This window comes from Clinocottus analis, unplaced genomic scaffold, assembly GCF_023055335.1.
Source record: "Clinocottus analis isolate CAN_PGR_092001 unplaced genomic scaffold, fCliAna1.0.p SCAF_5, whole genome shotgun sequence".
In the NCBI taxonomy this organism is placed as follows: domain Eukaryota; kingdom Metazoa; phylum Chordata; class Actinopteri; order Perciformes; family Cottidae; genus Clinocottus; species Clinocottus analis.
This window is the reverse complement of record NW_027176207.1, coordinates 10,098,432-10,113,526: the sequence shown is the minus strand read 5'-3', so window position 1 is coordinate 10,113,526 and position 15,095 is coordinate 10,098,432. Positions and strand designations below refer to the sequence as shown.

General features: G+C 40.4%; 1 protein-coding gene across 2 annotated transcripts; it reads right to left on the bottom strand.

Annotated features, from left to right (window-relative positions):
- Positions 1-2,250: 2,250 nt before the first annotated feature.
- LOC137802157 (lissencephaly-1 homolog A-like) lies at positions 2,251-15,025 on the bottom strand. 2 transcript variants are annotated; one of them, XM_068599777.1, is made up of 11 exons: positions 14,864-15,025; positions 8,928-9,196; positions 7,639-7,723; positions 7,450-7,524; positions 7,044-7,253; positions 5,580-5,748; positions 5,068-5,170; positions 4,623-4,851; positions 3,969-4,070; positions 3,726-3,882; positions 2,251-3,547 (listed from the first exon to the last, which is right to left on the bottom strand). In XM_068599777.1, the coding sequence occupies exons 2-11, from the start codon at positions 8,957-8,959 to the stop codon at positions 3,474-3,476; spliced, it is 1,236 nt and encodes a 411-aa protein (XP_068455878.1). In that variant the 5' UTR covers positions 8,960-9,196; positions 14,864-15,025; the 3' UTR covers positions 2,251-3,473. The 2 variants fall into 2 exon arrangements, with proteins under 2 accessions (XP_068455878.1, XP_068455879.1); XM_068599778.1 differs by having other exon boundaries at positions 8,928-9,077.
- Between the last annotated feature and the right edge of the window lie 70 nt (positions 15,026-15,095).

The window sequence follows — 15,095 nt, the reverse complement described above, 5'->3', positions numbered from 1 at the left end:
GGAGGGATGTGAGGCAGAGATGGGGCTGACCCAGTTAGATGTGCTGCATCACTAGTGGATCTACAAAGGAGAGACACAGAGGAAGCAATGCAATACGGGGGACTTCATGCAGAGAACGCCTTCAAAGATAAAATAGATCCAGTGGCACAACGTGTGAGAAATCACAGCCTTGTGGGGGGACTCAATGATTTATTTGTATTGTATGTGATGCATGTGCAAAAATAGTGCTCGTCTATAGCAGGCAGTTCCAATATTTCTCACACACAACATAGAGAGGCCAACATATATAATTTACAATCCAAACCCAAACCTTATCCTAACTGTCACCCAAAAACTTCCAAGAAGACAATTTGTATTATCGCCACCAGGCTTTCTTTAGTTAAATTCATTGGGTGATGAGTTGAAATTGTGAATTTCTTGAGTATTAACCTATTGTCAGATCTTGGATTAATTTAAGTGTTGAGCATTTAAGACAAATTACTTGTCCTTCCCTCACCCTGTAGTCCTATACTTTATAACCAGTATGGAGCCAAACAAAGATTATGTCACTAACTGTCTCTATTTTACCGACACTGTTATCTTTTCCATGATGCTAAGTTGTGCACAGTGCAGGGAAACGACAGGTTTCTTTTCTTTTAGGGACATGGGCCTCTCAACACAGTCTACCACTAGAGGGCGCCACATCCTGGAGAAGAAATACCTCATCCCACCATCCTCCCCTGGCTTTGGAAAGATTAGAACGCTGGTCACGTAAACTACAGCTTGACTCACGTAAGATATACATGGATGACACACAAACCTATATATTAACACAGACCCTGCAGCTGTCTGTGCCTCAGTCTGCGCATGAGACTTCCAGTATCTGTTTGCACACGTTATTAAAGGACATCCAGCCTGCTGAATGACAGTTTAATCCTCTCAGAGAGAATCGATACTGCTGCATCTGACGGAGGCAGGTCGTATACAGTGACCTTGAAACCTCTCAACGCGTCCATATCACACCAGCTTATCGGAATCAAAGCTGCTTTATACCTTTCTGCTGCTCCTTTCACTTTTTAGATCCATGAAGAGAAACGGGTGACCCAGAAGAAATATAAATGAGAAAGTGAGCTTGTTCCTCCCCGTTTTGATGTATTCAGCTTGCATGAGGGGAACGTGTGTGCAAGGCATGAGAGTGGTGGCTGGCAGATGTAGGCCAATGTTTCTACTCCAGTGCCTCTGTTGAGAAACACCAGAGTTTCAGACCGTGACAGGTTTATTATCCTTTTATTAAGTCCCATGAAGCCACTTCTCTGCAGACACATCTCACAGTTTCAGTCCGTCATACATGGTTCCTGTAGACCGTGTCTTACTTCATAAACCTTGTGCTGTAATAACTTTAGATTTTGGCATCTGCATCCTTCTTTACTTCCCCACTTCCAGTGTCTCCACTCTCAGACCTGCAGGACAGAGCAAGGTGTGTCACTTGTAATCCTGGCAACTGTTGCCAGGATACTGCAGAGCACAGAGAAAAAGTAATGGATGTGTGGGTGAGTGAGCAGGTGTGTGTGCGCACACAGAAGTAGGCTGGGGTACCGTACATAATTGATAAGGGGTTTCTGATCTGTCCCTTTTTGCCTCCAGTCTGAGCTTGCAATGGAAGTAACTGGGCCGTACTGGAGGAATACACGTCAGAACGTATTATACTAGTCTCTCCACATCCTCCCAACTCATCTTTCATTAAAAAAATGAATAAAACTAGGTCAGGACTGATCTGTTCTTTTTTTTATCAACTTCTGACCCCAGCTCAGATTGAAGTGAACTAAAGATGCCAAGAGGCCATAGTGCAGCACCAGAGCCAGATAGGTATACATAAATAATATACATTGCCTAGAGCAGTGGTTTTTCCAGTGTCTCTCATGACCCACTTTTTTTTCCAGACTAAACTCTTTTATTAACATGTACACTTAATATTGTGAGCCACAGACTGTCTACTTGTCCACGAAACAATGTCAGAAACAACCAACATTTTTACAGTCACACTGATCAAAAATGGTTGTGAATATGGAGACAGCCAGCTCAATAAAATATGACCGCATTCACAAAAGCTCCTTGCCAGCATAGGTGCATTTAATGTGGGATGAACTGAAAGATGTGCTGCAGTCTCTGACCTCACTGTGACATTTTGGGGATGTCATTTTCTGTCAGACTCCACAAAGTTTTCCTTCATCTCATTTCACCTCCTTTCATCAAAGAAAGCATACAAATAGATAACTTATATTTACAGAATTTTATTTCATTATGTTGCAAACAATGACATCCAGATATATTGATACACAACCTTTACTGTGCGTGTATGTGCATTTGTGAGTGTATGTGTGTGTAAAGAGAGCAGTGAGACCACAGAAAGCAGAATGAAAATCCTGTGTGAGGGAGCCCTCAATGGGTTAACAAGGCAGAGATAGTGAGCAAGAGGGCACTGGGCGATTCTCTGGGGCGACATACACACACACACAAACGTGCACACACACAAACCTCATAGAAGGTGAGCAGACTCTTCCTCTGTAAAACACACTTTTGCTATGGGGCATGTGCCTGTGCTCTCAGCAGCTTAGGGATCATTAAGGTCCTGTGAGTGTCTATGAGAAAGCAAGTTTGTTAAAAGAGATGAAGTAGTATGAATGAACACAGTGGATGAGAAGCTTTGCCTCCTCTCGCTCTCCTCTGACCATCAGAGCAGAGACGATGGAGAGATTCTCCTGTCATAATATACAAACACGCTCAAAGTATACACACATGTACACGTGCAATCGCCCACAGATCCTAATGTGATTCGACTAGGGAGCTGCTTCCTGCTTATTTTCTTTGACTTGTTATCATCTACCCCCGGACAGCTTCCACTCATTCTTTCTTTAATGCTTACTTTCCTCACACCTTCTCTATCACCATCCACGCAGTGACAGACTACAACAATGAAAGCATGGAGTAAAACAAAAACTAAACCCCCTCAACAAGGGGGGGGGCATTGGTTTTCGTGCACTGTCAGTTAACTGGAATCCACCTGCGCCAGCACACAAGGATATTTACCCTTTGACCTGACAGGAACAGTATGCAAGTTCGGCAAATTTAACAGTATACATTTTTTTTGTTTGAATCACCATGCAAGGAATACTTCTCTTCTTTTGAGTGTGTTTATGTGTCAGAAATTGCGTGACATTTATTAAGCGTACCCTACATCCAGAATAATTTACATAAAAGGACAATAGTCATCTTAATAGGGCTGGACCGATGTAGGGGAGGAGGGAAGGAAAGGAGAGTGGACGGGGAGAAGGTGAAGCGCGATGGTCAGCTATGGTTTGGAGTGTCGACAGGTAAGGGCTGGGTTGGCTGTCAGGACAGAAGGAAAAGGGCTGAGGGGCGGGATAGGGTGGGACCTAAGGGCTGCTTTTGGGATTGGGGAGTGGGCCAGGACAGGGGAAGAGATGGAGACAGTCTCAGCGGCACTCCCAGACTTTGACTGTCTGATCGACACTGCCCGTCACCACGTAGGGAGCGGTCTTGTGGAAATCTGCAAGAGATGTAAACATTTGTTCAGGTACACTGCGTTTAAGATAAGCTCAAGCTAAAATAAGTTTGATGTGCGTACAAAGTGAGCATTTCAGCTCGGGTTTAAGGTTCTGTAATTTCACAGGTGCAGTGCAGGCTAGCGTTGGATGTTTTTAATCCTATTCATCACTGTGTCTTACCCAGAGAGGTAACGAAGTGTTCATGGGCATACAGGGTCTTCATGCAGCGTTTGTTCTTGTAGTCCCAGATCCTAATGGTTTTGTCATCAGCACAGCTCACTATGAATCTTCCTCCAGGATGAACCAACAACCCACGCACCCAGTTGTCGTGTCCCTCCTGAAGACACAAGACGATTGATTACCAACCACTCACCTCATGAGCAAGCACAAACATGAGACTGACGTAGAGATCAGACAACTCACCAGAGTCATAAGGCAGATGCCAATGCTGATGTCCCACATCTTAATTTTTTTATCTCTCGATCCGGAGAGAAGGAAGGGGCCAGGTTTCCCACTCTTCTTGCTCTACAGTACAGAGACACAGGGAAGTTGTAAGAAATAAGAAACAGAGATTGGCTAAATAAAAGTTTGTCATCAAAAAATGCTTTAAAGGAATGGAGATGATTTTTAGCCACAGAAGAGAGGCCAGATGTCTGAAGTATCTTTTAAAGCACTACACAAATACACATTTTCATTATTAGATGAATTTTTCAAAACATATATGTACTTGGGGAGTTATTCTTTACACATCCTCAGCTGTTCCTCAACTATGTTCCGTGATGTGAAAATCTGACCAATTGCTAAGACCTGCTGAGTCTGAAAGACTGACTGCATTTAATCTTTTAGGGATGAACTCAGTTACTATCTAAATAACCCATCTGCACACAAACAACTCAATGGCTTCAGTGTAAAAGAGCTTTACAGCTCCATTTAATAAAAAGGTGCATTAATGTCTTATGAGGCATTCATTACTCACGCTGTATACGGTATAAATAATTAGGAAACCCTCCAGCTGAACCAAACATACACAAACATCCTCTGTAGGTAAATATTAGATCCTGCAACAGCTGTACATACCTCTGAGCCTGTGGCTTCCAGGATGGTGGGGTGAGCGCTGTCAGGGGCCCAAGCGATACACTCTACCACATGTTCATGCTCCCGCAACTCAGCTTTGCACTCTTTCGAGGCGACCACCCAGACACGCACCGTCTGGTCGTTGGAGCAGCTGGCAATCAACGAGCCGTCCTGGTTGGGACGCACCATCCTCACCCATTCCCTGTGGCCTGTAAATGTCTTCACGCAGTATCTGTAGGCGTAAATATTATTAAGTTAAATTATGAGCAGAATTTAGCAAAAATTAATTGTGAACTCATGCAATATTATCAGGGAATTCAAAAGCAGTGATGGACTATAGAAAATATGTGACTACTAAAAAAAACAAAAAAAAACAAACATTCTCAAAATATATCTTTCTAAAGAGTTAGTGATAGTGAAAGTTCAAACCAGAATCCAGCTAAATTACCCAGTGGCCACCTCCCACATCTTGATGCTCTTGTCTCTGGAGGCCGACACTATGTGGTCACCATTTGGCATGATGGCTACAGACGACACATTGTGATCGTGGCCTGGATGAGACAGTCAAGAGTTTAGTTGTGCAAATGGCCAGAGTTCATCTCAATACTTGAGCCGCCAAGTCAGAAAAGTGTCAAAAAGCAATTTCTAAAATAAAACTTAATCATTTGGAGACTGAAATGTACTAAAACCCTGAATCGGGAAAAATTGTTTTAACTCTTTTTAATTAAACTGTTGTTGGCCCCTACTAAAACGATGGGCTTTGTTTAAATAATCTGACATACTAACTTCCTGCACAACTCAACCAAGTGTATCACAGGTGCAGCCTATGTCAAACATGTTAATTAGGTAGTAAATAAAATGTAATATTTCTAAATTTCACTGAACAAAAGTTGTGCTTCTATAGTCGCTGCAGCACTTCTACAGGTGCTCCCGTTTGTTATTTCTGGAAATATCTCTTACCATGCATTGTTCGAATGCACTCAAACCCCTGAAAGTCCCAAAGTTTGATGCTCATGTCAGCTGAACACGAAGCCAGCAACTTTCCCGTCTGGTCAAAGGAGATGTCCTGCACAGAATCCGTGTGGCCCTTCAAGGTTCGCTCAAAATCCCCTGCCTCATAGTCCCACACCTAAAATCAGGGTGTGCCATAGTCAGTCAAGGAGGCACTTCAGGCTCACACAATCAATACACAGATGTATATATCTTACCTAAAAGCAGATGTGACTATGACATTGCTGATTTGGGTAACTTTAATTAAGTCTAGTGGGCTCAACGTAAAAAGAAATATAAAGAAAATGCTATACTGACATAATTGAATGTCAAGTCTCAAATCAAGTCAAATTGAGAGATTGGTCACGTTTTTAATGGCTGTAAAATTAGATGCCAAATGTTTTTTTTTGTCTAATTCAACAGGCAGAATGGAGTGTTTTTTAGGTTAAACTGTGTAAACACAGTTTAAATGGTTGAGAATATCCTTTCAGCTAAATATCCCATTTTATAAATTTAACAAAACATATAAATAGTTGCCGACAAGGAAAGAAGGCGGCGGAGTTGAAAGAGAAACAGATTTGCATGTTTCCCAAGGTGCTGTGCTCTGGGAGTGTTGCTCTGACAACACAAGCATCAGTCCACCTCCACATAGACGATTAGTGACAAAGCAGAAAAAAGAAACAGTGAGGAAGGAGGGGAAGCCGGGGGGAGAGGATGATAAAGGGAGGAGGCAGGGAGTAAAACGTGTGGTAAAGCAGAAGCACTGAGGATGAAAAGGCAGAACAGCCTCAGATCTGCAGTACAGCTTTGATCTAAAAGGGTCAGAGCTGCAGAGGCTATGTTGTGGTGCACTGAACCGCTCAATGATTTTGCTTACAAATGCTGCTGCATGCAGCCATCACTTCAATACTTCTGGTGGAGACACATTTTCAAAGTGGTGCTCTCCTTAGAAACGATATCTCAAAGACATTACATAATCGGAACATAACAAAAGCAAAAAGAGTTCTAGAGTACAAACGGGACCTTTTAATAAGCACATTAAAGCATAACATATCGTTGTTCTGGAAATTGCTGAATGAAATATAGTCTTTTGAGAGTACCATTGATGTAGGTCACGATTGGGCTTTCCCCCGAGTTTTCTTAAACTTTAAAATACATGTTTTCATAATAAATATTTCTTTATCACGTAATGCAATATAATTTATCTCAGTGTACTTTGACTGTGATACATTAGAGAGTTGCTAGTTGCAATACAGGCACACAAAGCTCAATGCAACACAATCTCATACAAACAACCCAAAAACAAAACCCAGTCAACAGGTATTGCTCAATCTGGAGGTTTCACTGATACAAACTGCATTGAAATAGATTGAATGGTGTTGATAACATTTTTTGTTAGTTTAGTGTGTAAACCTTATTTCTACACACACGCACCTTGATAGTAGCATCCTCGGAGGCTGTGACCATGACAGAGAAGACAGGGTGGAATATGACACGTGTGACCGGAGCGCGGTGCCCGCTCAGGGCGTATCTCTCTGGGGGACGGGGGATCCACTCTTTGGGGTCTCTCTTCTGACCCACAGGTCCACCACCATGTGTCATCTCCTCCTTTGCCTCATTCAACTTAGATTCCAGCTCCATCACCTGTGGCAGAGTGTTGCGAAGAAGAAGTTAGAAGACTGGGAACAATTGTATAAGATCTTGCCGTCCATCTAGTGGTGTAGATTTTCAAAACGATGACATAAAGTTGTTTTTGCATCAACAAGGTAGGTTTACAGCATGTATCAAACAACTCAAGCAAATGTAAAATACACTGAGATAGGACACAAATATTGCTTACCTTCTTCTGTAATCTGATAACTGAGGTCCATTTCTTTTCCAAAAGGCCTGCATACTTTTTATCTATCTCTTCATTCTATAGAGAAAAGAAGACACTGAGAATGTGATCCACATTCTTTTTGGTAAAAATGTATGTCCACGTTTATATTGTCATCTGTTTTTACATTTTTGTGGAACTGTCTCTCCTTACCATATCCAACTCAGCCTCTTTCTTAAAGGTGGAATATGCCTCCTCGTATCCATTGGAACGGAGATAGTCAGCTATAGCCCGGTTTCTGTGAAAAAGTGGAATAAAGCATACTTTTGACAATTTTCAGGCGTTAACTGTTCATCAATCACAGATTTGGTTTTCATAGATGTCAGCATATATCCTCTACCAATCTTAAATGATCAGAAGTAGTGCAATTACATTTCTTAATGTTAAAAATGAATGACCCTAACCAATAAAATAAAAGTGACGTTGTTCCTTTATTAAAAATGAGCTCCACCGTAGCAAAAATGATGGCTCCTCTTTAAAAGAGAGAAGACCGCACCCTGTTTAACAGACGGGAGCAATGGAATTCAGGTTTCACAGCTCCACCTTTAATGTCAGCAAATTTGAGAATGTGCCATAAGAAACTACAATTCTTCAGTGAAGAAAAACTGGACTGATTATGGACAACATAAGGATAGGGAAATCTCATGGAAACACACCCTTAAAGACAACTAGAGACTTGCACACAAATACACACAGACGTACAAACTAAGTAATATAAATGAGTGGGACAGCTCTTTCATGAGAAGAAGGGTGAATATTTCATGAGTAACGCTGCTAAATTTAGGCTGCAGCTTCGGGGCCACTTTGAACGGCTTAGAATTGTAACCCTGAGAAGACAGTTTGAAGATTGGACCATCACCGACAAAAGGATTTCCCCTAAATTCTCCAAATGAAATCCTTTGTTGAACTCATCAGAACCTTAACAATTCAGATTTGCTTGATCAATAAGGGTGACAACATTATAATAATATAAAATGCCTTCTGTTTTGTGCTGTCTGGACTGGGGTGTATTGAAACGGGGTGCATAAATCGAATCATTCGCCAGGCACACTCCTCCTCCCCCGTCCCCCTCTTTGCCCCCGTCTGGTGGGCTATGAAATATTCACCAAGTAGCTGTCAACTGAAGCACCTTGGAGCTCACATCTCTCCACATTTCCTTAATGATTACACATTCCTGTAAAAAGGTAGGCACTTTCTCAAAACATCTGCATTAACCTCGTCTTTATTGAGCCTAAACAGCTAAACATAGTCCACTGATCACCATCTGTCATACATCTATGCTTGTGGTAGAACTTCGAGGTATTGCTAAAAAGCCGACATGTACACACAATTTAATTCAACTGCAACTATTCATGAGCGTTGTATGTGTGTTTGTCTACATGTCTGTTCTTGTTTGCATGTGTAATGAGCCTGCACACAAATATTTATATCCAGGAACTCACAGTTCATCTCTTTGTCTCTGTGACAGCACCATGGTGGCTGCTGTTCTCTCCCTCCTGGGGGAGTTGAGGTGATGTTCAGGGGGACTTTGGCTGGGAAGTGTGCGTTGGGGAGGCGTCTGATCCCTCAATTATGTTCTTCCTTCAGAGACTCTGAGGTGTTGAAAAAAGTGCCACAAAAAGGGAGGTGAACTGGAGATGCTGCTGGCAATCAACTGTTGAGTCAAGGCACCACGGATAATCAGCCTCAATCTTACTCAACAATTCATCACCTGATGAAGAAAGAACGGAGAAGTGGTTAAAAAACAATAACTGATGGCCAGCAAAACGCAATACATAGAGCATATTCTCTCTCACACACACACACACACACACACACACACACACACACACACACACACACACACACACACACACACACACACACACACACACACACACACACACACACACTTTATGATATAAAGAGAAAATAGTACATTAGATTGACAGTTACATGTATTTAGGTTACATAGAAGTTATTTAAAATGGAAACAATAGAATGGGAAGTGGGAAAAACATCTTGGGGGCTATTTCCCCTTAGAACTTTCAATGCTGCCACTAACTTCACTACATTACACCAATTTACTGTTCACATTATTACAATATAATTTATACTAAGAAAATATATTCGTTCTGGAACTTAAAAACTGGACAAGCAACTCTCTTCTTTTTGCACATCTGATCTGAATGTCTGGATGTTGCATAAGCAGAGGAACATTTTGTAATAACCATTTTGGGACAATGTGACCATTGTAATAGAAGAGCACAGATCATCAGCACCAACGACAAATTAAAAAACACCACTTGGTGATTGTGAAGCTCTTGAGACTATTCACTTCCTGAGCTTCAACACTGCTGGTACCTGGGGCCACAATAGCACTAAGCTGCTTAGTGGCTAGACAACCTAGTGTGTGCGTGCGTGTGTCTAAGTGATAGAGACCACAAGTCCTCTATATAGCTGGCAGTGCAATGTAAGGGAGGTCTTGGACAGCGTCTAACAGGATTAACCCCCAACACAGACAGGGGACCTTGACAGCATGCTGTCCTTGTCTAATTTGTTGTCTGGTGCATTGTTCTTGTCCATTTCCTCGTTTCTAAAAGTTGCCACTTCTGTTTTCTGCACATATTTCTATTTCACAGATAAGTACTTAAGTATTTGTCTTCCGTAAAAGAACTGCAGTCGCAGCAAACAACACCACCAAGAAAGAAATCTTCTTTCCTACATGATGAGCACGCTGAGCGGACAAGACCAAGCTAATCATTTAATTTTTAGGGCTAAATAGACCAACCTCCAAGCTATTATATAACAAAGACAATCTCTGTAGCTTCTGAGGCCGTCTGAGACTGTTGAGCTTCACCAGCAATTGTATGAGATACATGTTAGAAAAAGGAACACATAAATAAACAAGTGGCTGTATGAGCCTGGTTTCAGCCAGTGAAAAAGTAAGAAAAGCCTTGCAAAAGTCCTCCAACTATTGCATTGAAAGGCAAATGTAGTTATCTAGGCTCAGTGGAACACAGTGAGAACATGATCAGTCATAAATAAAAGAGGAAGTGTTCAAGGTCCTCCATGCATAATGCTTATCAAAAGGTAGTAATGTAGGGGGGGATTTGTTACAACCTGTGTGATCAACGAAACACTGAATTTATTTTAATAAATCGATTGCTTTGAAGAAATTAGTGGACAGAATATACTGAAGGAGGACAACCAAAAGGTTTGTTATATTATACAATATACAAAAAATTATACAATACATATGCCTTATCTCATGTGTGTGGACACACACATGAGATAAGGCAACATGAATATGTTTTTGCCTTAAGACTTCAACCTCAAGATAAGTTCTATTATTTCAGTATTAAGTTAGTATGAAGAGTAAGTGGTCAGAAGTTCAACCATGAAAGATGGTTTATAAAAAATTATTTCTAACTATTTGTAACTAAATACCTATTTAAGTCACTTATGAAGGAAGATGAAAGCTACTAAAATTTGAGAATTTGCTACTTTTATGTTTCCGTTTTGTGTACTTTTCTGACTTAGCGATTTAACTTGAATTGTATCAACAAAAGAAGCGTTGTTAGCTTGATCCCCAACATAGATACAAAAAAAGGTTGGTTTTGAAAACGGTCATATTGGGAAAATAACATGGCAAATCTGTTTCAGTTAAGATTTTAACAGATAACAGGCCCATGCTCAAAGAACTACCCTGGTCATTAATAATTAGTCTAAAAGGTCCCAAATCCCAATGAGAGTCCTTTATCAATGGGGATCTGCCAGAGATACCTAAATGTACCTAAAATGGCACACTGAAATAACAGACTAGCCTACAAAATTTAACACGCCTTATGCACCATGAGCCACCTAATCTAATATCAAAGGTCCTGTTATAAAGTAAGTTACAAAAAATACAATTGATGAGCTTAGATAATTGATAATATGTTATGAATTAAAGTTTAACAGGGAGTAATCAACTAAACTTGTTGTAGGCTAAAACAATCAGCTAGAGAGAAGACACGTTTCTGTTAAAGTTGTTGGGAACTTCAGAAACACTTGTAGATGCTCCTTTTACATCACAAACAATATTTTGCTGATACATTATCTTGCAAAGTCAACAGCAAACAAGCTTAATTTTAGTTGTTTAGTACATTGATCTTTGCTGATAAGAGACCAACAGGTTTGTTTACGTCAGATTTAAACAAATCATTGTAACCGATGTATTATGGACAATTTTTTGGAGCTCAACAGATCAGAGATTGGACTCACAATCTGGATCAGCACAAAAAGAGCAAATATAACATTTAGAGATCTCCTGATCACGCTTTTTTGCCAATGATACGATTGACAATCACTGATGATCTATAGTAGATTTGCAGACACAGATCACGTTTATGATTATGTTTTGTCATAATAGCAAGGCTCCAGTCCATCTTTTTTCACCACAGTCCCAAAAAAAAAATTCAACTGCTCTGAAGTCAGTGGAAACAGTTTTTTTTTCTTCATAAGAAATTTAAAATGATTAGGAAATAAAATATTGTAATTTTATTGTGGTATGAAGTTAAACCGGTTCATTTCTAATATCTTTTTTATGTTGCTGTGATTTTCCTTCACCCAGTACTTGTTTTCAACGATCAAAGCTTGAACACATCATAATGTAAGTGAATAAAACTTCTGCATCTTAGTGATGCTGCCAGCATTACTAGCGCTCCTCCAGTCCATCTCAACAAGGATTTGTTTTTCACGGTCTAAAATTATTAAGGATGGGCAAAAATAAAGCATTAATGCTAAACTTTTGATTGCATTATTTAACTGAATATCAACTAAAAACAACAGTCAGTAAAGCTTTATTTCACTTTAATTAATCTTCAGTTAAAATGAGTGCCCAAAAAGTTTTTTAAATAGCGTCAAGTCTTTACATAATAGACCAGCTATAAAATGATTGCATTGTTGAAGGAAGAGTATACCACACAACTAATGGGTCTCTGATCTCTGATCACAATAAAAAGGGAAGAATCCTGAGGGAAGATACTGAATTGAACCGCCTACAGCTGTGGTACCATGACCAAGCTGAAATTGTAAACAAAACAGAGGGGAAAAGATAGTGTTCCTCCTGTTGTATGTGAATATATTAGAAGACATATCATTCAGGTAAGTTGCAGATGTATTTCTTTTACCTGCCACCGCAGAATATTGAGATGGCATTAAAAAAGGCATAGCCTCACATATGTCTGCATTTTCTCATAATCACACAGATGTAACAACTTGAACATTGTTCCAATCTCTCAAGAACTACCAAATGTTACCATAATATGTCTTCTTGTGAAATAGAAAAAAGGTGAACAGACGACCTGACTAAGCACCATTTAGGCTACCATATTAGATTACGACTATATGATGTGACTCATACTTTACCTCTTTTCCAAATAAACAATACTTTTTAAAATCTTGAATGCAGTATTCTCTAAGTAGGAATTAATTTCTTAAATGTAATAGTGTGATCCTTATATGACATGAGGACAATTTGACTTCATCGACAGGGTAGGCCGCCATGCTTTTTGATCATGATGGTGGTCTATGAAGAGTTACTTCCTGCCTTCCTTCAGATGGACACTTCGTCAAGAACACATACCAATAATACATTTTAATAAATCATTTAGTCTATACCAACTGTTAATCAAACAGAACTAAAAGGCAATGAAACCAGCCACAAGCCTACATTCTGGTGAAATATACAGCTTCAGTCATCATGCTTCCTTACGGGTGACCTTCAGGCTAAACAAGGCCCTGCTGTCACAAACTGAATCACAAGGCAATGTTTGATTAGAAATCAAACACCAAGGAAAATTATGTTTTACTTAAACTAGCAGCCTACATACATCATTACATTAGTATTAATCAGTGATGTCTCTCTCCATAGCAGGATTTATTGCAATATGAGTCTACTTACCTACAATAAAAACACACAAGTTACTCAACCTTTATCTAAAACATAGCATACATGTTATTAATGCCAACAGTCCAATACTTAAGACTAATAGGATATCAAAACAAGTTTGATAGAATGTCAAAACAGAAGACATCTTTGATGTTCACCTAATTAATAAGTTGTGCACTTTATAAGTGAGGAGCTTCTCATACAAAAAGGAGAAAAGGAATACAGGATGAGTTCAAACATATCTTAACATCCTAAGAGGCTCATAACCTTTTCTACAGACGTAGACCCTCACATGTAATGCCATGCAACAGCAGCCACTGGACAATTACTATGGCATTCAATTGGTTAGTGAAATTCAGCTCAGACAGTTAAATACATCTTACTTGAACTATGTACAGCTTTGTTGATTATCAGTATTTCTGGTCCCTTTTTAGTCTCCACCCTGATTGGGATTCCTCAAACCTACGGATACAATGCCTTTAGGGAGTTTGCGTTATTCGTGAAAACAACCCAAATTGTCTAAAAGCTGCTTTCATATTTTTTAGAGAACAGTAACGTTTCTCGGTTCAAAATATCAGGCTCGAGTGACGTCTTTTCAGGCGTCTATGGCCACAAGGGCAAAGTTGCAGCAATGGCTCAGCAACGCCCTTTCAAGCTAACGTTAGCTTAGCACGACAACGTAGCTGTCAGTTTGAGCAGACTAGATTTATACCACAGCCACGCGACCAAAACACACGAAGGGCGTTGGTCTGGGACAACAAGTACGCTTACCAGCTGAGCACTACACTCCCATGCGAAACATAAAATAATAGTAATTTGTTACAAGTAAAGGGTGGACAGAATATGTAAACCAAGTTTGATTGTCGGGCTATTAGCAGCTCTTCCACAGTAATGTTACTGTTACCATTACTGTTATAGTATAACGTCATTCGTTCACATACGTAGCTAGCTTTTCCACAACAAACACGGTGAACCTCGCAAATACAAAATGGAGCATTGGAATCATGCATTTTCAAGCAACATCATAATATTTGCAACGGGCAATATAAACCGGCAGCAGGCTGCCAGTCCCTCCGTTAGCTTCGCCGGCTAACGCACCACGTTAGAGCATTTCCATAAATAGACGTCGCTAACGTCTCACGCCAAATGTTCAGTTGGGCTCACAACAAGTGGTAACCTACACATCACACATTGACCGGGAAGTGCCGAGCTGGGTTTGCGATGACGACATACGCTCAGCGTTGTTAAATAATAATTACATTATCTAGACGTTCAGTTTTTTCGATCGATGCTCTTGTGAATGCCAACTTTGCCACTTAGCTTAGCTTAGCTGTCGGCCTCTCCGCCATTTTGAGATAGGAACAGGAAAGCGCAGAGACTGCAGTCAGTTCGTCGTCAAATATAACAAGTCTTTCTAAGTGGCAAAACTAAACTGTAGACGTGTGTAGAACAACACTAACTTACCCTTTGGCGAATAGTCATTCTCATATCCCATTGACAGATCTAAGCATGCGACTGGAATCCCTGGTTTTGATGTGATATTGTGACTTTTCACATCACCCGGCACGGTCGGTCAGATTGTTCTCCTCCTTGGTACCACCGCATTCGGCCCCAGCTAACGGTCGCGATTGGATATCGGCTGCGCGCACGTAAAGTTGAGCGGAGGCGCGCAGCGCGCTCCTCTTTCGCTCTTGGA